The sequence below is a fragment of the Solea solea genome, chromosome 5 (assembly GCF_958295425.1).
Source record: "Solea solea chromosome 5, fSolSol10.1, whole genome shotgun sequence".
Taxonomy (NCBI): Eukaryota; Metazoa; Chordata; class Actinopteri; order Pleuronectiformes; family Soleidae; genus Solea; species Solea solea.
The window spans coordinates 13,556,953-13,579,538 of NC_081138.1; the positions used below are offsets into that span (position 1 = coordinate 13,556,953).

Consider the following 22,586-nt stretch of genomic DNA (forward strand, 5'->3'; position numbering starts at 1 on the left):
ACACATTTAAGCTAAAACTGATTGAAATCTAATTGATTAGGCTAAAAGGAAGTCAAATCCTGGAGGTTTTGTAGCATTTTGTATGTTATGTTAATGAAACTGTAAATGTTAGTGAACTATAACTGCAATGCACTCTGTCATAATTTCTAAATAATGAAAATAAATCACCAGTTAAAAGATCAGTGGGCTTTTGTTAATAAAGTGTTAATAATAAAACAAATAGTTCAAGGCTAAACACTGAGTCTTGAATTGATAATTAAAGCTCAGTTTCCTCAGTTGTTGAGAGTTTTTTTCAATGATGTGCTTGTTTCCCTCTGAGTCAGCTCAGCTGTAGCCTGTAACAGCTGACTGTTCCATTCACCTGTCCGTCTGTTTCATTCCTGCTATTATCACACAAGTAGTGTGTGTGTGTGTGTGTGTGTGTGTGTGTGTGTGTTTTTAAATTTAAAAATAACAACCACAGAGATCGAATACAGCCAAATAGCCTGGTAGAAATGTCTGCCATCACCCAGAACAAAATATGAAGTTGTGAAAGCATCAAAACATGACTTTTGATTATATGCAGAGATCTGATTGTCTTTCACTGGAAACTATATATAAAAATAGTTAAACTGTCCGGGCTGTAGGGTTATATACCAGGAGACTGGAAAAAGGGATGTTAGTATTAAATAAAATAAAGTATTTAATAAAAGCACCTCACGATACAAGAAAATACTTTTGTGCTTGTATTTGTAACTAACTTTAAAATGAGGTTTGCAGCCAACCCGAAAAAGCCTCCCAGCAGCTGTCAGGTCTAAACTGGGAGGATTTATTGCTCTACATGGTTTTCATCATATTCAGCTGCTCAAAGACCCAGTGAGGTGAGGAGGAGACGTACACACACAATGGCACCATGGCATGCACCTTTAAGTACAGTTTTCTTCTTTAAGCACACATTTTTCTTGGTTTTTGCTTTTAAATTAAATAATTTTTATTTTAGTATTGTGGCTATTGTGAGGACCACCTTCTTTTCATGAAACACAACATTCTACTCTTGATTGTTTGTGGATGGATGTATGATGGACCACATGATGGTGGACATTCATACTAAGAGACCCTTCACCTCTTCCTTTGGATGGTCTTTACTTATTTTTCTTTTAGATTTATTATTTTCTTTTTCAAATGTGCAGGAATTAGTAACTTTTAATAGTGAGACTGCAGACTGTAATGCATTCCTCTGCTCACCCCTCCATTTCCGAAGCACATCGGGGAACTACAGTGGCCTCCATATACCAGAAAGAATGCCAGACTTGGCATACTCTGGCTGCTTTGTCCATCTGGGTTGCTGTAGAACAGATCAGCAAGTAAATGTGGTTGAGGACCATTTTTTTGTAAGCAATTGAATATTGGGCCAAAACATCATATATTCATCAGGCAAAGTGCCTTCAAACGTCTTCAGTCAGAAACAAAGACCCACATTTGCTGCCAATAAGGTGCTAACAATAAGGTGAATGTTGTGTTTAATCACTAGCTTGTTATGAAGACAAATGTGTGTGAGGTATGTACTCAGTTTTAACAAATACTGCTTCTTCTTTGAGCCTAACATACACTATATAAGTAGTTATTTTATGGATATTTACTCCCCAAACCGGGCTGTCTATGACAACAGCAGTGCTTTTATTTTTATTTTTCAAAGAAAACATTTAGTTTAACTGTCAATTCTAGCAACATAATCTATTTCAATTTGTTCTTTTTTTTCAGAGTAAAAGCTCTTAACTCGATATGAAATCTTGATTTTATTTTGTAAAGATAAGCAAATGATTTAAAATCAGATTTGTTAAACACCTGCTGGGCCAGATACTGATGCTGGCCTGCCAGTTTTGGCCCACGGGCCACCAATTGCTGCCCACTGCTGTAGAAAAACATGGTGGCTCAAGAAGGCAGCCTTAAGGCCCTTGCCTAAAGTACAAATTTAAAAAAGAAACATAGTCTAAGACTACACATGTTACAAAACTGACCTTTTAAATATTGGGAACAGTTATATTTTAGTTGCAGGTCTGGTGTGCAAACATAACGAGTAAAACGACACTGCTTAGTCTAAAATGCTTTCATTTTCATAAATTGTCATAAAATGACCGGAAGTTTTTTTTTTTCTTTTTTTCAAGAAGGCTTTTATTTTGCTGACCGGATGTATGGTAGCTTGATTAATGCCAGTTTGACAGTAGTGTGAAGATGGCGGCTTACGGTCGCCCCGAGCTGCAGCTGCTGCTCTTAACGTTAGTGTGTCTCTGCGGTTTCGGCTCCGTTGTCGGACTGAAAGTTGCAGGCGGCCCGGCTGAGCCGCCCAACGTGCCCGTCCTCGGAGCTGCTGACGCCGCAGTCCAGGATGCACCTGCTGCCGTCGCCGCTGCTGGGGCCTCGCCGCCTCGAAGGGCGACTGGTTGGAAGCTGTCGGAGGAGGAGGCCTGCCGGGAGGACTTGACCCGGCTCTGCCCCAAACACACCTGGACCAACAACCTGGCCGTACTGGAGTGCTTGCAGGACCGCAGAGAGGTAAGAGCGGCGCCGGCACAACTGACACTTTCACACCGCTGCGCGAAGGTGTGATGGGCATTTGCTGGGTGTGTCGCCCCGGTGGGTTACGTCCACACCTGGTGACAGCATGACACTGCTGTACTCTCTCTCACAACAACAACAACAACAACAACAACAAAAGATATTTGTTTCTACTCCGTTGAATACATATAAGCAGAAAAACAGATTAGTAATTAATTGTAACGCACATTAGACTGTATACTGGTGAAAAAGTAGATCATCTTTTCTCATCAATATACTTTATTGTTTATATATATAGTTTTATTAATGCATTTATTTATTTCTAAGTCCATCCATCTGTTTCTGCCATTTACCAGACATTGACAGGTTATGATGGTCATTCTGTGACCATATGACCACGGTGAAGAATTCTGTTCTGTCAAAGTTCTCTAGGTAAACATCAGGTAAACAACGCAGAAATCCAGGAAACATTTACATTTGAAAAGTAATATGCTCTGATACTCCACCACATTTCCATGCTCACGTTCTGACATTCAGTGTTATAAATAAAAAACATTCCATCATATATTAGTTCCTTTTAGTCAGTATGATGAGTTTATACATGTCAGAATCTTGAGTAGAAATCAACATTTACATTTTTTTAATGATCAAAATGTTGTCAGATCTTTTTTTCTTTGTAGGTAATTGATACCTCTCCATTTGTGAATTGTATTTGGATTTAAATTAATGTTTGTATTTGGATCCATATGGATTGGTCAAATTGAGTATTTCCCTGAGTTTTGGTCGAACAAAAGAAGCTTTTTTTTAAGACACCACACTGGGCTGTAGAAGCATGTGATAAGCATGTGTTACTTTTTGAGACTTTTGTGAAGTAAATAATTGATTTGTTGGAGGAATACAAATAGATTAATCTACATGTTAAATAATAATTTATTTATGTATATATTCATTTGTTTACATTGCCTAAAAATGTTACATTTAAATTTGTTATTACCTCTGCGCCACTGCACAGCACTTTGTACACAGTACTTTGCCTCAGTGAAGTAATTATCAACTAGTGTGTGTGTGTGTGTGTGTGAGTGTCACCTGGCTGTCAGGTGACATAAACACGAGTTTCCTCCAGGTTTGCTGTGTTCACACACACAGGTTCATGTTTCTACTGTTGTTTTGTTGAATCTCACATAATTCACTTTATGACTTGTTTAGACAGCAGATGTTGTTCCTCAGTACATCAGTTATGGGTGACTTTTTGAGTTGAGTGTGTAGAGTTTGCCTGTTCTCCCTGTGCTTGTGTGTTTTCTTTGGGGACACACACAAAGACATGCAGATTGGGATCAGGCCCTTGACACACCTTTGACAGGAGAGGAAGTTGCTCTCGCGCGCACACACACTGCATTGTCTACTGCAGACAAGCAACCAGCACATACGTTCTGTATAAGAGGAAAAAAAGTTAAACGGGAAACCAGAGGACCTTTTCAGCGATGGCAGCCTTTGTTTATCTTGTCAGGAGATCCTCACACATAATCCTATGACCATGTCAAAATTGTATTCACATCCAGATGTCCAATTTAAACAAGGAAGCTATGTGAGAAGGTTCATGTGCTTCTTGTTTGCAAGCTGTTTGCTTGCGTTGTCATTTCCGTGGCTCTTCCACTCTTCTGATTGGCTGAAGCTAAACATTTAATCACACTAATCTTGCACACCAAGGAACAATAATGCTGGTGAGAGCTGTCGACTGTCTTAGACTGTTTGCTGAACATTGGGTATTATGATAGAGATGGATATGTGTGATAATGGCTCACTGTGACGTGTAGTGGAAAGTCTTTAGAGTTGTGATTATGACTACAAATGTGTTAATTTGTGAAGTCCTGTCTTTAAAAGCAGTGTTTATTATTTATTAGTGTTATACTGTTTACAAAGGCTGACTTTACCAATGTGCATTAATACATAATCAGATTATGTCTGGTGTGAATTGATGTGAAAAGTCTGAAACAAAAACACGAGACCTCTAACTGCAGTTTTCTATGTTTTTTTTCCTGCACCATGTTTGACATCATTCTATCATTTTTCACCATACTGATGACGACACACACACAGGCACACGCACACACAGGCACACACACACACACCCCGCTGACGGCCCTGAATGATGCCCTCTTTACTGAGATAATTACATCTCTTCAACAGCAGTAACAGCTGTGGCCTCCTGAAGAGGTAAATGGCTCTGAGAGACACACGCGCACATACACACACACACACACACACAGGTTAACGCAACTGTCCTCTCATTGACTTATCTCGGTGTTTATGCCAGTCCTAAAGAGGTAACAAATACAAGCACACACTGTGTTTACGGCATCTGAGCGTTTATTTGTGGTGATCTGTGTCAGTCACTGACTCTGCATTGACTCAGTGTGAGGATGCTGATATCGTGGAGCAGTTTCTGCCTTCTGTCAGCCTCACGGGGAGGGAGCAGTTTTCTGTCAGTGCTGCTTTTTTCACTCTGTTGTGCCAACACTGGTTTTGTGGCTTGTGACTCTTTCGTTTTCATAGAGTCTGCGCTGCACTTTTTCCTTTTAAAGAAATCATCTCACGAAAGCACAGATATGGGTGCAGATTCTCAGCTGTTAGTTGTCAATAAAAATGATCCGCTTTCAATCTTCTTTTGAAAGAACTGATATTGATTTACAAAATCCTGAGATTGAGCTTTTAATTAATGCCATTTCCCATGTCCTCTGTACAAAGTTCATGGGACTACCATGCACATGTGAGATTTGACCACGAGATGCACGAGAAGATAAACTGAGTCTGCAGATTTGTTTGTTACTTTGCGATCTATGGTTTAACACCAGAAATACTTTCACGCGCCACATTTCAACTGCTACGGTGTTGTGATTATCTGCTCAGGAGGACAATTTAGTTGGTTAATGTCCTCAATTGTCACCACAACACAACATAACATCATTCTTGTCTTCTTCTGAGGCGCAGAGAGGACATGGAAGTTGTCCAGCAAATTGTCAGAAGTGCTTCTAGGCTGTATATTTTGTACTGGAACATGTTTTTAATGTTACAGTTAGAGTAAACGCTTTTCACTATAATGATATTTCTCATAATGTAGTGAGTTACAAAGTTTCAGATTCTGTCTAGTTTGCTGCTGTTATGAAATATTTTTAATAACTGAGAAATATTGCCATGGAAACAGAATTATATATATATAAAAATTTAATCAATATTTATTCCAAATGAAGTGGGACCTTGTGAATCAGTATCAAATGGATTCAGGACATTTTATTGCTCACCTAAAAGCCAAATTTGAATAAAAGAAAACATCCAAAACGGCACAGAACTGGCACGTTTTGTGAGGCCAGACGTACCAAGGTCAGCTTCACACTTATGCTGACATGTTGTATTGTGTTTAACCTCAGGATTTCAGCCTCTGCAGTTTCAACCACATTGTGATTAACAGATCTTTTTCAGAGTAGTTAAAAACAAATGTAACATTAATAGACCTCTATTTCAGAGCCTTAAATAATGAGCAGTTTCACTGCTGCCATTAAGGAAGTCTATCGTTAAGTGCGACTGCTTATGCCAGCATTTTATTGTCTTTTCATTCCATATAGTTGATTGATTGCTTCTGTATTTATTGTGAGTGGCTTTTAGCTGTCTCAGTGTCTCAGGTGTGTGTGTGTGTGTTCTCGTAAATGTAAATGCTGTAAATGCTTTTTTGTCTCTCTTTTCATGCAGGAAACTGAGCTTGGTCCCGATTGTAACCATGTAAGTGTCACACACACACACACACACACACACACACACACGGGCATACACACACATTCACATAAACACAGATGCATACATTCCTATCCTTCTATAGTTATGAGGACACTCATAAGCTATTTGCAGACATGAGCGAAAGAAAATGCCAGGACATTTTGGTCTGGACATTTTCTGGAGTCCATGCATATACTGGAGTTTTGACATTAGCATGTGACAAATGCAGTTGGACCTTTCTCTTAGGTGAGACGTGTTAAGAACAGCAGGAGAATCTCTGGTTGCTCCCTCAGTGTGTGGATTTTCCAGAGTTTCTCTTGCTGCGTCCTCACGTGAGCTCACTTGGACGTTAACCACAGACTATACTGGTTTAGCTGGTTGAAGAATTTACAGACTGACTGTTGTGGACATTTATGTTCACACATACGTTCCCTCTGGAGAGTCTGGAGTCTGGAGTTTACTGCAGGTCTGACAACAGCTACAGTGTATTCCCTAGTCTCTAAACTGTACCATAAAATAAATAAAATAGGAATTCATACATAGAATAATAATTATTATTGTTGTTATTAGTATTATTAGTTAAAAATCACTATGATATTGATGATATTGCTTTTGTGAGTATTTAAGGCCACCATAATCGTACGATATCACAGTACTGACCTTGACAAACCTAAACTCTTCTTTCATCACTCTCTGTCATTCAGTCTGATGTTACTGCTCTTTTTGTGGCAAAAGGCTCCTAAAGCCTGTCTCTGTTGTTCAGAGTCCATGGCAATTAACAGCAGACAAGTCTATGAAATGTCACAAGGTTAATGGACTACTTGGACTGTCCTTATCACTGCACAGGAAAGCACTGGGTGCAATTAACTTGACACGATACACGCACCCACCCACCAACACACACACGCACGCACGCGCGCGCGCGCGCCCAGACAGCTGTTGAGTTGTTATTTTCTGGGCGTTCTGACTGTCAGTAGCAGTTATCTGTGGCTGTGGCTGCAGCCAGAGCTTTGCTGGCAAGAAAACAATGGACACAATAAACAAAAAGGCAGAAAAGGTCCAGAGAATACAAAAGAGAAAGGAGGGAGATTTAGAATCCCTCTTCACACAGCTGAGTCTAACTTTCATTGTCCTAACACCTCTGGGGCCTTTAATTTAAGCAATTTATTTATAATAAACTCGTAATGTTTCAAACAGTGAGGACATAAACAGTTTAAAAAGTTCTTAACAACCAAGCAAAGCAGGTGTGATGGCGAGAAAGCACAACAATCACAACAATAAATGATGACAAACGATATCTTACGAACACAGATCCCTCACGTGTTTCTTGAATGCAAAGGTAGTCTGTGCAAGTATAGCAATGTTTAATTATGTGTACATCTAACAATAATATTCTTTATTATTGAATTTGTTGTATAAAATTTTAGATGCACAACATTATTCCCTACATTTTTAGATTTTGTCAATATGTTTTCTTTTAAAAATATGTCCATTCAATCAGTCAGTCCATTCAGAGCCATCATTGTTGCTGTCCAGAAGCCTGGGGACATAAGTGAGGACTGCATTGGTCAAACATCAGGTTTTGTGGTCATGACTTGGGTATAAGTCTAGAATAAAGTAAACTAATGTGTTTTGGCTTTACATTTTTTCATATTCTTTTGTAATCCCTACATAAAGTGGATGTATCTACATTACAGAGGCCGTCTCTAATCTCTAATATGTTGAAACTCTCTCTCCATCAGCTTCTGTGGAACTACAAACTCAATCTGACCACAGATCCCAAGTTTGAGTCGGTGGCAATGGAAGTTTGCAAAAGCACCATCACTGAGGTCAGTCTGCACCACATGATGAAGTTAATCTGAACTTTTGCACTGTATCGTACGTATTCTTTGTGTTTATTTTATCATCATTATTATTTTTATTTATATTTATGAACTGCTTCTCGTCAGTCAGTTTTTGTCTTTGATGAGGTCACATGTTCGAAACCCTCAGATAAAGGAGTGTAATGAGGAGGAGCGAGGCAGGGGCTACCTGGTGTCCTGTCTGGTGGATCACCGTGGCAACATCAGCGACTACCAGTGTAACCAGTACATCACCAAGATGACCAGTATCATCTTCAGTGACTACCGACTGATCTGTGGCTTCATGGTCAAATGTAAAGAAGACATCAATAACTTGCACTGTGGCAGCATCAATGTAGGACACAAGGTGGGAGGTGTGTGTGTGAGTGTGTTTGTTCTTGTATGTGTATCTTTGTGAGGACCAAAACTTGTGTAAACCATACAGAGTGGGGGCCTTTTGGGGAAGTGAGGACATTTGTCTGGTCCTTACATCTTTAAAGGGGTTTCTGGGGGTTAAATGTGGGGTTTACAGGTAGGTTAGGGTTAGGGGAAGGGTTAAGGTTAGGCATTTAGTTGTGATGGTTAAAGTTAAGGTTAGGGTGATAGGTGAGGGAGTGCATTTTGTCTATGAGGGTCCTCACTGCGAATGCTGCACAAATTTGTGTGTGTGAGTGTGTGTGTGTGGATGACATGCTCTGTTGTGAATTCACTCATTCACACAGTGCTGCAATATGCAGAGCTTGTTCTGTCACACAATGATGTTCTGATGAAACTTCATCTATCAACGTCAGCTGTCAGGGCAATCTGGGGTTCAGTGTCACTAATTTAATGAAGCATGAGTCTGAATAAAGCGAGAAATTAAACCCATGCACAAAGGCAGTGTGATTAAAAATGTTTGTCAAAATGAATTATTCATCCGTTCAAAGTCTATTATTATCGTAATTATAATAATGACATAATTGCTCTTTAAATAAGAAATAACTTCATGTAACTTCCTGTGTCAGAGCTTCTGTATGAATCAGTTGTTTATTGTTTCTTGTTTGAAATCCAAAGGGCTCAGTTAAAAGATGCAGGGTGATCAAAACGACTATAAAGAGACACAAAACAACCACAAAGATACACCCACCATAAAGAGATGCACAGAGCCTCTTTATAGTCGCTGTATATAGTCTGGGGGGTTCTGTATATTCTGTCTGTACCACATAATCATGACTCACTTCCCTCTAACAGCCCTCTCTTCCTTTGCTCTCTGGTTCCTATCAGGACGTGCACTCTCAGGGTGAAGTGATTGCCTGTCTGGAGAAGGCGATGGTGCGAGAGGCAGAGCAGCAGGATCAGGGTCATCCAATCAAAGAGGTGTGTCAGAGGGCAATCCTGCGGGTGGCCGAGCTGTCGTCGGACGACTTCCACCTCGACCGGCATCTTTACTTCTCCTGCCGAGACGACAGAGAGAGATTCTGCCAGAATGTAAGGAAACGGCTGATTTCTGCACATAACTGTGACGCTGAATTTCCAAATTTCCGTGCGTCAATCATAACATAACAATAAAACCAAATATAAGTGGCTCATTTTGATAATTAGATTCTCTTGCTTTCATATTCCGCACAGGTTCAGGCATCAGAAGGCAAAGTCTACAAGTGTTTGTTCAATCACAAGTTTGAAGAGGCCATGTCAGAGAAGGTACGACCACCTGAACATCTCACCAGGGAGGCAGGATTCTCAGCAAACCAGTAAAACACAAGCGCTGCATTAAAATGTGTAGTCACTGTGACATTCTCACATCCTTCCCCTCCCCTCTCCAAAGTGCCGCGACGCTCTCACAACCCGTCAGAAGCTCATCTCTCAGGACTACAGAGTCAGTTACTCCCTGGCTAAAGCCTGCAAACTGGACCTGAGGAAGCATCGCTGCAGCCTGGACACCAACCTGCCGCGAGCCCGCGAGGCTCGGCTGTCGTACCTGTTGCTCTGCCTGGAGGCTGCTGTGCACCGTGGTGAGCTGGGGAGGGAAGTGATGCAATCATGACTGCTGAAGTCAAGGTGAAAGCACGACAGCTACAGTAAAGCGAGATGACTGCATACAGTTAGACTGCGGCTGAAAACGCCAAGAAGACCCCCCCATTAAGTTTTTTAGAAAGTGGATTCCACTGCTAAAAATAAATCTGAACGCTTAGCAGGACTTCACAGTCATAATTACCCAGAAGTCCTCAGGGAGTGATAGACGTTCTGTATGAGAGCAGCAAGCATTTGCTACATCACAACAAATTGAAGAGATCTAAACTAAACTGAAAAATGTCCAAAAGGGAAAGGAAAGAAGTGTGAAGTTATCAAGCCCTACCACTTTTTTTTTTTACAATGTGTCTTTAAACTTAAAAGTTAAAAAACAATCATTTCCAAGTGTTCTGCTTCAGTTACTATATTATATGCACTACACAAATACAAGAAAAGATTCAGAATGAGACGATCTACACATCTTAAATCCTTCAGTAACCAACTAATCATCAAAAAGAGTGTATGTTTAGTGTATGTCTGTGTATCACCACTACCTGCCTGTGTCGGTAATAGTATGATCTTGTGCCGTCCAGGTCGTCCAGTCAGCGGCGAGTGTCAGGGCGAGATGCTGGATTACCGGCGGATGCTGATGGAGGATTTCTCTCTGAGTCCAGAGATTGTGCTTCACTGTCGGACGGAGATCGAGGCTCACTGCTCGGGTCTGCACCGCAAAGGCCGCACGCTTCATTGCTTGATGAAAATCGGACGCGGCGACCACAGCACTGCCGTGGACAGCGTCTGTCAAAGCGCAGTAAGACACAATTGCAGTCACAAACCGCTGTGTCATTTTCCCATTATTATGTAAAATGCAAATAGCTATTGGCTGATTTGTACATGCTGCTTTTAAGAGTAACAGATACAAATAGAATAGAATAGAATTATATAAATCACCACAGAAGTGTTTATTATAAACTTATAAAAGTATAAACCACCTGCTCGTGAGTTGGGGATGGATTGTTTTTCAACAAATACACAAACAAAAATGAAATCAATCTGCAGACATTCAAAAAAAAAACCAACCTGTTCCACTGCAGCTGAAGACTTTGATCCAGTCTGCTGACCCCGGAGCCGACTACAGGATTGACCGTGCGCTCAACGAAGCCTGTGAGTCTGTGATCCAGACGGCCTGTAAACACATCCGCACTGGAGACCCAATGTGAGCACATACACGCACATGTGTTTGTATTGTGTGCATTGAAATGATTGTGTGAGATGATTCTAATCTTTTCTGTGTACTAATTATTACTGACTTTCTAAGAGCCAGAAACTGAATCAGCTAAATGGAACTCAGCCGTCTTTCATTTTATTATTCATACCACAGCTTTACCCGCTGTGACATGTCACTTGCAAACACAGTGCAGTTTACTTCATGTTGTCTTTGCTTTTTTGAATCATTTTAACACCATTTTATAGTAACCCTGTCTGCTCTTTAATATGGCTAACATGAGTATGACAAATTGTGAAATATTGTGTATGTTTAGGATCTTGTCATGTCTGATGGAGCATCTGTACACAGACAAGATGGTGGAGGACTGTGAGCATCGACTGCTGGAGCTGCAGTATTTCATATCCAGAGACTGGAAGTGAGTCTGTTGTGTGAATCTGAATCCATCACATGTAATATTATTGAATGTGCTCTTCAAGCTGCACGAGGCAGGAGACAAGTTATTAAAGTATATTTTGGGATTGCCACTCCTGAGCTCCTCTCATCAGATGAGCATGGACAGATGAACTTGTTTCCCACGCGACAGATAACTCATCTCTGAAACTTTTAGTGCATTTATTGTCCAACTCTCTTTTCGAGAAAACTCTAAAATGGCCCTTAAAACTCCCTTTTAAGGGCCATGAGACCTGCTAGTTCAAAGCCTCCTGTGACACTACAGGTTGATTTACATTCTACTGAAAGATTATCAACTTATTGACATCTACTGCAACTTTGACTTTAAACGAACAGTATGCAACATTTGCTGAGCAGCACCGCCCTCTGCATGTGGTTGTTAACTGTAGTGTGTAACGTTTAAATACAAACAATGCTGATTAAGCCTTTCAGCTCCGCACAACTCTCTGTGTTTCTCAGTATAACAGTGTTCACAAGTAAACAATTACATTGTTTCTGTTCTCAAAGATTAAACAGAAGCAGAATAGTAACATCAGCGACAACAAAAATGATGCATCGCTGCTTTAAAAACCCGATAATTGTCTTCATTAGTGCTGTGACGTAAAGTCCCGCCAGTGACCGGAAACAGGACCTCCAGCTTTCTGAAACCCACGTGTTGTCACTGTAACCAACAAACACAGTTTCTTCTCTGCATTTTTAACTGATCGACAGTCTTGAACTTGCTGTGACTGATTTTTGCCCGCTCACCAAAGTCACATGTCGCCACAGACTGGACCCCATCCTGTACAAGAAGTGTCAGGGCGACGCTGCTCGGCTCTGCCACACCCACAGCTGGAATGAGACCAGTGAGCTGATGCCTCCGGGCGCAGTATTTTCCTGCCTCTACCGTCACGCCTATCGCACTGAGGAGCAGGGACGCCGGGTACAGTTACACTAACACGTACACTCCTGACTCCTAATAATAGATCGCTCTGATGTTAAGAGTCCGTCTGGACCATTTGATCTTTGTTGCTCAGAGAGTGCAATTAGCAGTTTTAACTGGGATGTTTTTCAATTTAACAGGTAAAGCCAGAGGAACCGGTATAGTAAATATATATATGAATCAAATTCATAAATATAATATCAAAATCAAAATTATTCAAATTAATAAAATTATTTAATCTGTGCCTGTCAAACAATGATGGGGAGTTATAACTTTTGATTTTTTTTTCTTTTGCCGTAATTGTATTTTATCATGTATTCAAAAATATCTATAAAATGTAAACTACATGATATAAGTGCAGCAAATGACACTACATTAATCAATTATTCCTTAATCGGTTGATTGACAGAATATTACTTTTGTTTTCCTATACCTCAAAAAACATTATTCGATACCATTTTCATATTTAATTTTCCAATAATGTAATAATGATTTATTATTGTAAATGTTACATTTCAAATTTTTGCTGAAAATGCTACAATGCAATCAATCAATAATTAATCACTGAAAAAGAAATGAGATTGTCAGTGAAGATCAAAGATTGATCCATGTGAAACTGTTTCATCAACTGAAAATGATGCTTACTCAATAATGCACCTGTAATGATTACAGAATAATCATTTTTAAGTTAATTTTCCTGATTGGACATACATTTAGTCTGTGTGTGTGTGTGTGTGTGTGTGTGTACCTTCAGTTATCACGAGAGTGTAAGGTGGAGGTTCAGAGGATTCTCCACCAGAGGGCGCTGGATGTGAAGTTGGACCCCGAGCTTCAGAAACGCTGTATGACCGACCTCGGCAAGTGGTGCAGCGAGAAGACGGACACAGGACAGGTGAGAGAAACCACAGCTGACAACTGCTCCGACAGTTTCCTGTTGGGTTTGATCAAGCACAAACGTTTGCTTCATCCTAAACTACATCAACAGTTAAAGTGTATTTTTAAACAGCAGTCAAATAAACTTAACTGCTGTCTGTCTTTCCAGGAGCTGGAGTGTCTGCAGGACCATCTGGAGGACCTGGTGTCTGCCTGCAGGGACGTCGTTGGCAACCTGACAGAGCTGGAGTCAGAGGTGAGAGGTCACTGAAGGTCCTGAGATTAGCTGGAAATGAAATGAACTTATCTCCCAAGTGACCTCACGATCACATGTATCGGGGGTCGCCATGACTTTCTATCACAATTTATGAACGAGTGTCACACCACTCTTCACACAAGTTTTTTTTGACTCAAATGTGACTTCCTGGCTCTCTTTCTCTTTCACTATTGGCTGCAGGACATCCAAATCGATGCTCTGCTCATCAGAGCCTGTGAGCCCATCATCCAGACCCACTGTCATGTGAGTAGACACACACACGCATACACTTTTCTACATATAGACAGACAAAGTTGTAGTGAGACATTTAAACACTGTTGTTCCCTTTTGAAACGCTCACATTTCAAATGTCCTCCATCAGGACAAAATCCCTGACAAACTGTTGCCATGCAGATGTGGAAATCTTCCTTTTCTGATTCATTCTCATTGAACATCTGTTCGACTTAATAACCCCCATCACAGCCTTCCTTTTAAAGTCACCTAATGAATCACTTCAAGTCCCCGTAAAGCAATAAAACAAAGGTGTGTTTTAATTTGTTATACCACAAAAAAGGTGCCGTCAACCATTCAGCCATAGGTTAAGTTTAAAAATCATTAAAAAAAATGAGCATGTTCTCTGAAAAGCTGTGGTGTCTCTGCTGTAGGTGTGAGTGAGTGAGTGAGTCTGAGTGAGGTAAGGGGGGCGGGGCTTAGCCCACAGTAGCAGCTCCAGTGAGTTCTCACTACAGAAGTTCAGAAAAAAAAATTTTTTATTCATAATTCCTCTGCTTTTCACACATTTTCACTAGTGAATGCTTTCTTTTCTTTATTTTTTCTTTTTTTCTTTTTGTATGTTCATGTTTTTGTGTGTGTGTGTGTGTGTGTGTGTGTTGCAGGATGTAGCCGATAACCAGATCGATACCGGCGATCTGTTGGAGTGTCTGGTTCAGAATAAGCACCAGAAAGAGATGAATGACAAGTGCTTAGTCGGTGTTACACACTTCCAGCTGGTCAGTAACCATGGCAACATGTATGCCTCTCTATTCTCAGTCTCTTATCCTAGTTTCACTGTCAGGAATCAGAATTAGACGTTGTATGATGTGTATGACCTGTTTCATATGTTCACCTATTTAAGACGTACAGTATTGTTGTGTCTCACATTAGATCAGAATCTGATTTGTTTCTTGTTTTACATTCACATTATAATAATTTTTTTTATCACATCTTTAATATTACCCTGGAGTTTTCTGTTGTTGTTTTCGTTCCCCTGATACAGCTGACTATATTTTATGATAGATTTTATTGTATAAAGACAGCTTGGCTTTCACATCCACACTCATATACTTATCTCATATTTATGACAATGACGTTTTAATAGCTCCCACTGTGATAATAAAGTGTCAAAGTGTCCAGAAAGACAAAAGTGTGAAGTAGAACCTTTTTCTGTCTCTCTCTTTATTCCAGATTCAAATGAAGGATTTCAGATTCTCCTATAAATTTAAGATGTCCTGTAAGGAGGACGTTTTGCGCTTATGTCCAAACATTAAGAAAAAGTGAGTCCATTTCCATGAAAAACATCCTGAAAACTTCCATTTGCTTGTTGAAGCCGGTTTAAGTGGATCTGAATTGACATCTCTCCCCTGCAGGGTGGACGTGGTCATCTGCCTCAGCACCACGGTGAGGAACGACACGCTGCAGGACGCCAGGGAGCAGCGGGTTTCTCTGAAGTGTCGTAAACAGCTAAGGGTGGAGGAGCTGGAGATGGTAATTGACCACTTCATAACCACTTCCACTCTTTTTGAATTGTTTATAAGAGGAATTCTTAAAATTCAATTCTAAAAAAAACCCCCAAACCTTTGTCCTGTTTCCTCCTCTCAGTCTGAAGACATTCGCTTGGACCCAGAGTTGTATGAGCCGTGTAGATCTGACATCAGTCGCTTTTGTCCCAACATGAACTTTGGTAACGCTCAGGTAACAAACATTACAAACAGTAAAACATTTAAAATGATCTCAGAGATTCCTCAAATCAGATTATCTCATCTCTTGTCCCTGCTCTGGCTTTTGCTCTCCCCTTTCTCCTCCTTACCTCTTCTTCTTTTCTTCTACATTCCTTCTTCTCCTCTCTTCCTCTTTCCTTTTTTGTCCTCTGGCCTCTCTGGTCTACTTTCCTCCTCCATCGTCCGTGTTCTTATTCTCCTCCTTCACACTCTCTTCTCACCCTCTCCTCCTTGCTCCTCGCTTTCCCTCCTCTTTTCTGATTGTCTGCTCTGCTCAGATGATCGAGTGTCTGAAGGACCAGAAGAAGCAGCTGAGTCAGCGTTGTCACCAGCGGATCTTCAGGCTTCAGGAGGGAGAGATGAACGATCCAGAGCTCGACTACCAGCTCATGAGAGTCTGCAAGCAGATGATTAAGGTGCATTTATTTCAGTGTTGTGTCAACTGGTGCTATTTTGATCATCACTGTATATTTTAAACAACATATTTATTTCTGATGTGTGAGAAAACGGTTGTGAACAAACCCTCTGCTCAAATATATATATTACCTGAACCACGGAGGAAATCTCTTTCGCTGACATGAGAGGAAGCAGCAGATAAACAAAGATTTATGCTGTTTACAAATAACTAACAACACTGTTATGAAATACATAAGGCCATATTTGTTCTACTCTTGATATAGCGTAGAATGAGTGTTTATTACTCATTAAGTAATATAGTGTAAAATTAAAGACAGGGAATGAATGCATTAATCACAAGATGTGGTGAAATAGTCGCGTTTTTTGTTTCTTTTTAAAAGGTAAGGAGAAACTAGTTCAACTAGATCAATCTTTAATAATGGGTTGTCTCTTACAATTTTATCAGTTTTTTTTTTAATGCAGACTATAATTATGAAAAGCAATCGTCAATGAAAAACAACTTTTTTTTTTACCGGTTTGGTTGTTGACTTTATCTGCAGCGCTTCTGCACCGAGGCGGACGCCCGGAACGTTCTTCAGTGTCTGAAACAGAACAAAAACAGCGAGCTGATGGACCCCAAGTGTAAACAGATGATCACTAAGAGACAGATCACACAGAACACAGGTACACACACACACACACACAAGACTAAGACATATGGAGAACGATATGCACATCTAAACCTGACTTACACGTCTCCATGCACCCGCTCTCTTCATCCTCCTCCAGACTTCAGGTTGAACCCGGTGCTGAGAAAAGCCTGTCGGGCCGACATCCCCAAGTTCTGCCAGTCCCTCCTGAACAAGGCGAGTGAGGACACTGAACTGGAGGGTCAGGTCATCGCCTGCCTCAAACTCAAATACGCTGACCAGGTAACACACACACACACACACACACACACACACACACACTTTATTGGAACACATATGATATGCGAAACGTGGATGTCATTTTTAAAATAACATTATGGTTTAAGTCGCGTTTCCACTAACATAGTACCTGGTACCAGGTATTATTTTTAGTACCTGCTCTGGCGAGGTTTCAAAAGCGTGCCGAGTATGCAATGACTGGTCAGAGTGCCGTCACAGGAAGAGAAGTTCCACACAGGACAGAACTTGACAGAAATCAAGCTTTTTTTAACTGTGGATCAGTTAAAACTACTTAATAATCCTAAAAATGTGGGTTCATCTCGAACAATTAACAGTGAAATCTCTCATTTAGACAATGTAAGAAATACGCCATTACACTCTCTTAAACCTGAAGTGGAACCCTAAGTGTTACTGGTAAAACGTGTGTCTGTCCTATTTCATGTCCACAAATGTCTGCTGTGAAAAAGGTCTATCAAGAATGAAGGTTTATTCATTCCAAACAACAGACATTTGAAAAACAACAACGTTTTTGCACAGTACTGTACATGCAATAAACCTGGAGACTAAACTTGGACTTGGAGATATGGTGTAGTAAATGTTAGCTTTTCAGTGACTTGTTAAATTTGAGTTCAAATATTGCTTTAGTGCACTCCTATTATTGTGTGTTGCTCCTATAACTACATCTACATCGTTTCTCTTGCTGTTGTTAAATTGTGTGTTTTGGGCTTTTGGTGCAGAGATTGTCTACAGACTGTGAAGACCAAATCAGAGTGATTCTCCAGGAGTCGGCGTTGGACTACAGACTGGACCCTCAGCTGCAGATGCACTGCTCAGATGAGGTAAAAAGCACAGACTTTTCTATGCTTTCGTTTCTGTTATCGTCCTTTTTTTACAGCTGGATTTAAATTATTTATTGTAAAAAAAAAAAAAAAACTACTTACTTTCCTGGTCTTTTTTCACATTCTCCTCCTCCTGCAGATCTCTAAGTTGTGTGTGGAGGAGGCAGCAGCTCAGGAGCAGACCGGGCAGGTGGAAGAGTGTCTTAAAGTCAACCTGCTGAAAATCAAACAGGACGTCTGTAAAAAGGTTCATATTCTGCATTATGTTATTATTGTCCTGTCCAATAGTATCGAGAAGTGAAGTGAGAGGGAAACAGTGCTGTTGATCTTATATTCATGTATTTTCATTTGTGTAAGTGAGCGAAAAGTCAAATTAGCATAATGTTAAAGTGTCAGGAAAAATAACGGTAATAATATATAATACAATACAAAAAAATCAAAACTCAACCAGGCTAAGATTCACACGAGTGTAAATCCTGTAAAAAGTTACTACCTTTAAACTCTTACACATTACATTTTAATATATATCTGGTTCAAAGGGCTGAAATCGATTTTTCTAAATCCCCCTTTACTTTTATACATTTCAGAGAAAATAATGTGTAATATTTTTTATTTAAATGTAAGAAAAATCGGATTTCATGAAATCGTTGTTTTGACTGAGAGAAATGACATGCTGTGTGTTTCAATAACAACGTTATAATGTACATTTCTGTCACAATACTCTTTCGGAAGTAAGTCAGATTAAGAAAATGTATTTATTAGTTCATACATTAAAGGAGCATTTTTGCTTCACAAAAAGAGAAGAACTGTGTTGGGCTGGTCCACTTTAGACAGTCCTGGTCTAAAAACATATAATCAGTTTTTAGTGTGGACTCACCTCTGCGTTGTTGGTCTGTGCAGGAAGTCCTGAATATGCTGAAGGAGAGTAAGGCGGACATCTTTGTGGACCCGGTCCTTCACACCGCCTGTGCTCTGGACCTCAAACACCACTGTGCTGCTATCACACCTGGCAGAGGGCGACGTGGGTGCTTTTTACATTTTTAATGTCAGGACATTCAAAGCTTTCCGTGAGTCTCTCCACACTGTGGTTGAATGTTCTCCTCCTCCTCCTCCTCCTCCTCCTCCTCACTACACAGAGATGTCGTGTCTGATGGAGGCGTTACAGGACAAGAGAGTTCGTTTGCAGCCGGAGTGTAAGAAAAGACTTCAAGACCGCATCGACATGTGGAGCTATGCCGCAAAGGTGAACACCTGCAGGAGGCCTTTCAACCTTCTTGTGCTTCCGGCAGAACCTTAAAAAATCAAAACTGGGGGTCACACCCTGGACAGGTCGCCAGTATCAGAACTAATATTGTACTATTTTTACGTCTAGATTTTATTTAATCATGTGAAATGTTTTTAGTTTTTTTTAAATGTCTGACTCTTGAGTTTTGAGGGATCTCTCAAATCTGGCATTGAATGACATGCACTCCAGTTTCAGTTTGTGCAATAACAAAACTGAAGTGGAAACAATTTTATATGTAAAATAGCAACAAAAATAAAAAATAAAAATAAAAAAGTGGCTGATCCTGTGCCAGGATATTGAGAGCTTTGCATGACGGCGTAGTGGATAGCAATGATGCCTCACAGCAAGGTCACTGGTTTGAATCCTGTTTTCCCGTGTGCATGTGGGATTTCTCCGGGGTTTCCAGTTTCCTCCTACAGTTCAAAAACAAGCAGAGGTTAATTGGAAACTCTAAATTGACAGTGTTCGTGTTCGTGTGCTGGTGACCTGTCCAGGGTGAACCAGCCCACGTTCCCCTGTGACCCAGTGAGTGAGTGAGTGATTTGTAAGTAGTAGATTGAGTGGTAGAATAGATTCTTTGCTATTCTCTCTCAACACAATAGGTTTCAAAGATGTTTTGCAGGTAGGAAAAAAAAAGTTTTTTTCTCTTTGACGCAGCAGTAACCTTCCTCTCTGGCCTGTAGGTGGCGCCAGCAGAAGGCTTCTCAGACCTGGCTGTGCAGGTGATGACGTCGCCCTCAAAGAACTACATCCTGCTCATGATTGCACTGAGCTTGTGCATCCTCTTCATGGTGGGGCTGCTGTGCGGTCGCATCACCAAGCGAGTGACGAGAGAACTGAAGGACCGGTAGAGGGCGAGGGTCTGACGCTTCAGTAAAGACTCGCATCGTCCCGTTTCTTCCTCTTCCTCCTCCTCCTTCTCCTCCTCCTCCTCTTGGCCTTTTCTCAGATGCTCAGTCTGTAACCAGCCAAACCTGCACAGTGCCAACACCAGTGCCCACATCTGGATCCCCTCCTTGGTTTGAAGCTGTTCGGCCGCTGCCGCATATTTATATCGAATGCAGAACATTTTTCTCGTGGAAACTGTTGGATCGTCGTTTGGGCCTCGCCACAAATCAAGAAAGCACTGATTGTTTCCTTTCTGCTCCTGCTCCTCACATACAAATCTACTTCTCCTGAGGACGTCAGCAACATTTCTGAGGGCTGTTCCTGATGTTTGGACAGCTCAGTGGAGCGTGAGTGACCGCGGCTGCCTGAATCGCACATGAAAAAAGTTCTGAAACATTCCTGTTTCTTTGAAAAGCCTCTCGTCATCAGTCATGAAGTCCTGTCCTCTTCGCTCCCCGTGTCACCAGCTCACCTGGCATGACGGTGAAGGTCAGGCTGGTCGCCATCTTCAGGAACGTCGTGTGTGCATGTTTCCTTTTGAATCGTCATTAAAATGTGAATTAATTCATTGCAGTTTATATTTTACGCCTTATTTATTGTCGATTGACTGATTTTGATTTCAGATAAATCATAAAGAAACGGAATGTTTCATGCGAGTGTTGGGAGACTTGAACGTTCAGCTTACAGCACTGGAGGGTAAAGGGGGAAGTTCCTTCAGGTTCTGGATTGTTTTATTTTTGACAATGACCTGTTGAGCCTTTATTTCCATTCTGTTTTACAAACTAATCCTGTGACATAACATGCAAAGGCCTGGTTTTCTTTGTTATGTGAGGGATCGAAGTCATGATGACCAACGCAGAGAGCAACGACATAAAAACTGAGGATTCTCTTTGCACAAGATGTTCTATTCTAACACATTTCCAATAACGTGTGTAGTAGTACTATGCTATAGCTGTGCCACCATTAGAAAACCTGCCCCAAGCTGCTAATTCATCCAGACCGTTTGGCCTCTACTCTGCAGGGCTTTGTTCTAAATTAGGAAAATCCATGAAATGGTAAAAACAAACTTTACAACTGTAAAGAGACTTAAAACGAGTGAAAAGAAAACCAAATTGACAACGCAGAAGAGCCACAAGTAATCGTTTTTGAGTCTCATTTTGTATGTGAGAGTGGTGGATGTCCATCATGATCTTTCTACTGCTGTTGGCACGCCTGGAATTTTACATTAATTGATGTTTTTTGATAAAGAGTATTTAAATAATTTTGATGTTTATTTGGCTTTGGAAAAGCCAACAGAAGCCAAGAGCCACGGTAACATGCGTGTCCCCCCTCAGTGCTCACATTGCCTAAATGTGACTCCTGGAACCACAGCTTGTTTGTTTGTTTGTATTTAACAAATCAGATGTAATTATAACATGAGCATGGGAGGTGTTGGTACATACAAACACTGCTGGGCTCTTCCCCCCTTGTGTTAAGCTTGGACTGGAGTAAGTTGAGCTTTGGAAACACAAGTGGGGAAAAAAAAAATCCCTATTGTGAAGTCGAGACAAACTGGATTGACTGGAATATTCGGTTTAGTTTGAATTTGGATTCAGACGAATCGATTTGAATATATGTAAACATTTTACACGCTGAGTAGAATTAAAAACTCACAACATAATAAACCTTGCACTGGCTTTGACATCGAAACAAATCCCCATTCATCACTTTTGAATACCAGAGAGAGAAAAAGCACTCGCTCAGCATTTTACAGTCGCACAGATGACTTTATAGAAACTGAAAAGAATTAAAGATTTATTTATTTTTTTTTTTAAATCGATGAATATTTAATTTTTGCACTTTGACCTTCATTTGCTGCCATTATTCTTTTTATTATTATTTCTAAAAGGTGACATCAACGTGCATGAATGATTAAAAATCAAGTCAAATAGAAGGCGACATATCCATGATGTTTTCTGGGATTTTGACAGTGAAAGTATATTTTCCCGAGCCAATGCACCAGACGAACCTTTAATAGATTGTGTTTGCCGCTTCAAGCTCTTCTAAAGGAGTTCTTTGTTTCAGTGTGCGTTTCCGCTGAAGTCTGATGTTGAATCAGAGCAAAGATCTTCCTCAGTTTTGCACTCGACTGTATGCGTGTACAAACACAATCAGTGTGCAGTTGTTTTTTTTTTTTTCAAATATATTTTGCCATGAGATATGAAGATGCAACAGAATTATCGTGAGTTTTGATTTTGCTGTAAAGAAAATTTGTCAATTTAATAAAAAAATGTCTGCAGATTTTCATATTCTCTGTCTCGGCCCCGCAGTCTTTTCAATATCACAAAATATCCTACACATTTTTATTATGTAGCAGGTTACACAACGCGTCTAACACACACTACCTGCTT

General features: G+C 40.4%; 1 protein-coding gene across 2 annotated transcripts; it reads left to right on the forward strand.

Annotated features, from left to right (window-relative positions):
- The first annotated feature begins 2,209 nt into the window (after positions 1–2,209).
- On the forward strand, positions 2,210–22,476 carry LOC131459582 (Golgi apparatus protein 1-like). 2 transcript variants are annotated; one of them, XM_058629564.1, is made up of 27 exons: positions 2,210–2,532; positions 6,280–6,309; positions 8,046–8,132; positions 8,296–8,511; positions 9,408–9,611; positions 9,753–9,824; positions 9,949–10,135; positions 10,727–10,944; positions 11,228–11,349; positions 11,675–11,776; positions 12,580–12,733; positions 12,874–12,891; positions 13,488–13,625; positions 13,776–13,862; positions 14,064–14,126; positions 14,759–14,872; positions 15,327–15,415; positions 15,509–15,626; positions 15,741–15,833; positions 16,138–16,275; positions 16,816–16,939; positions 17,045–17,187; positions 17,922–18,023; positions 18,163–18,270; positions 18,924–19,044; positions 19,160–19,266; positions 19,992–22,476. In XM_058629564.1, the coding sequence occupies exons 1-27, from the start codon at positions 2,212–2,214 to the stop codon at positions 20,157–20,159; spliced, it is 3,444 nt and encodes a 1,147-aa protein (XP_058485547.1). In that variant the 5' UTR covers positions 2,210–2,211; the 3' UTR covers positions 20,160–22,476. The 2 variants fall into 2 exon arrangements, with proteins under 2 accessions (XP_058485547.1, XP_058485548.1); XM_058629565.1 differs by lacking the exon at positions 12,874–12,891.
- The last annotated feature ends 110 nt before the right edge of the window (positions 22,477–22,586 follow it).

Excerpts from the sequence above, each read along its gene's own strand:
- LOC131459582 (XM_058629564.1), top strand. The coding sequence starts at position 2,212 with ATGGCGGCTTACGGTCGCCCCGAGCTGCAGCTGCTGCTCTTAACGTTA. Across the intron at positions 13,863-14,063 it reads TGACAGAGCTGGAGTCAGAG|GACATCCAAATCGATGCTCT; the intron begins GTGAGAGGTCAC and ends TATTGGCTGCAG. Across the intron at positions 15,834-16,137 it reads TGAACTTTGGTAACGCTCAG|ATGATCGAGTGTCTGAAGGA; the intron begins GTAACAAACATT and ends TGCTCTGCTCAG.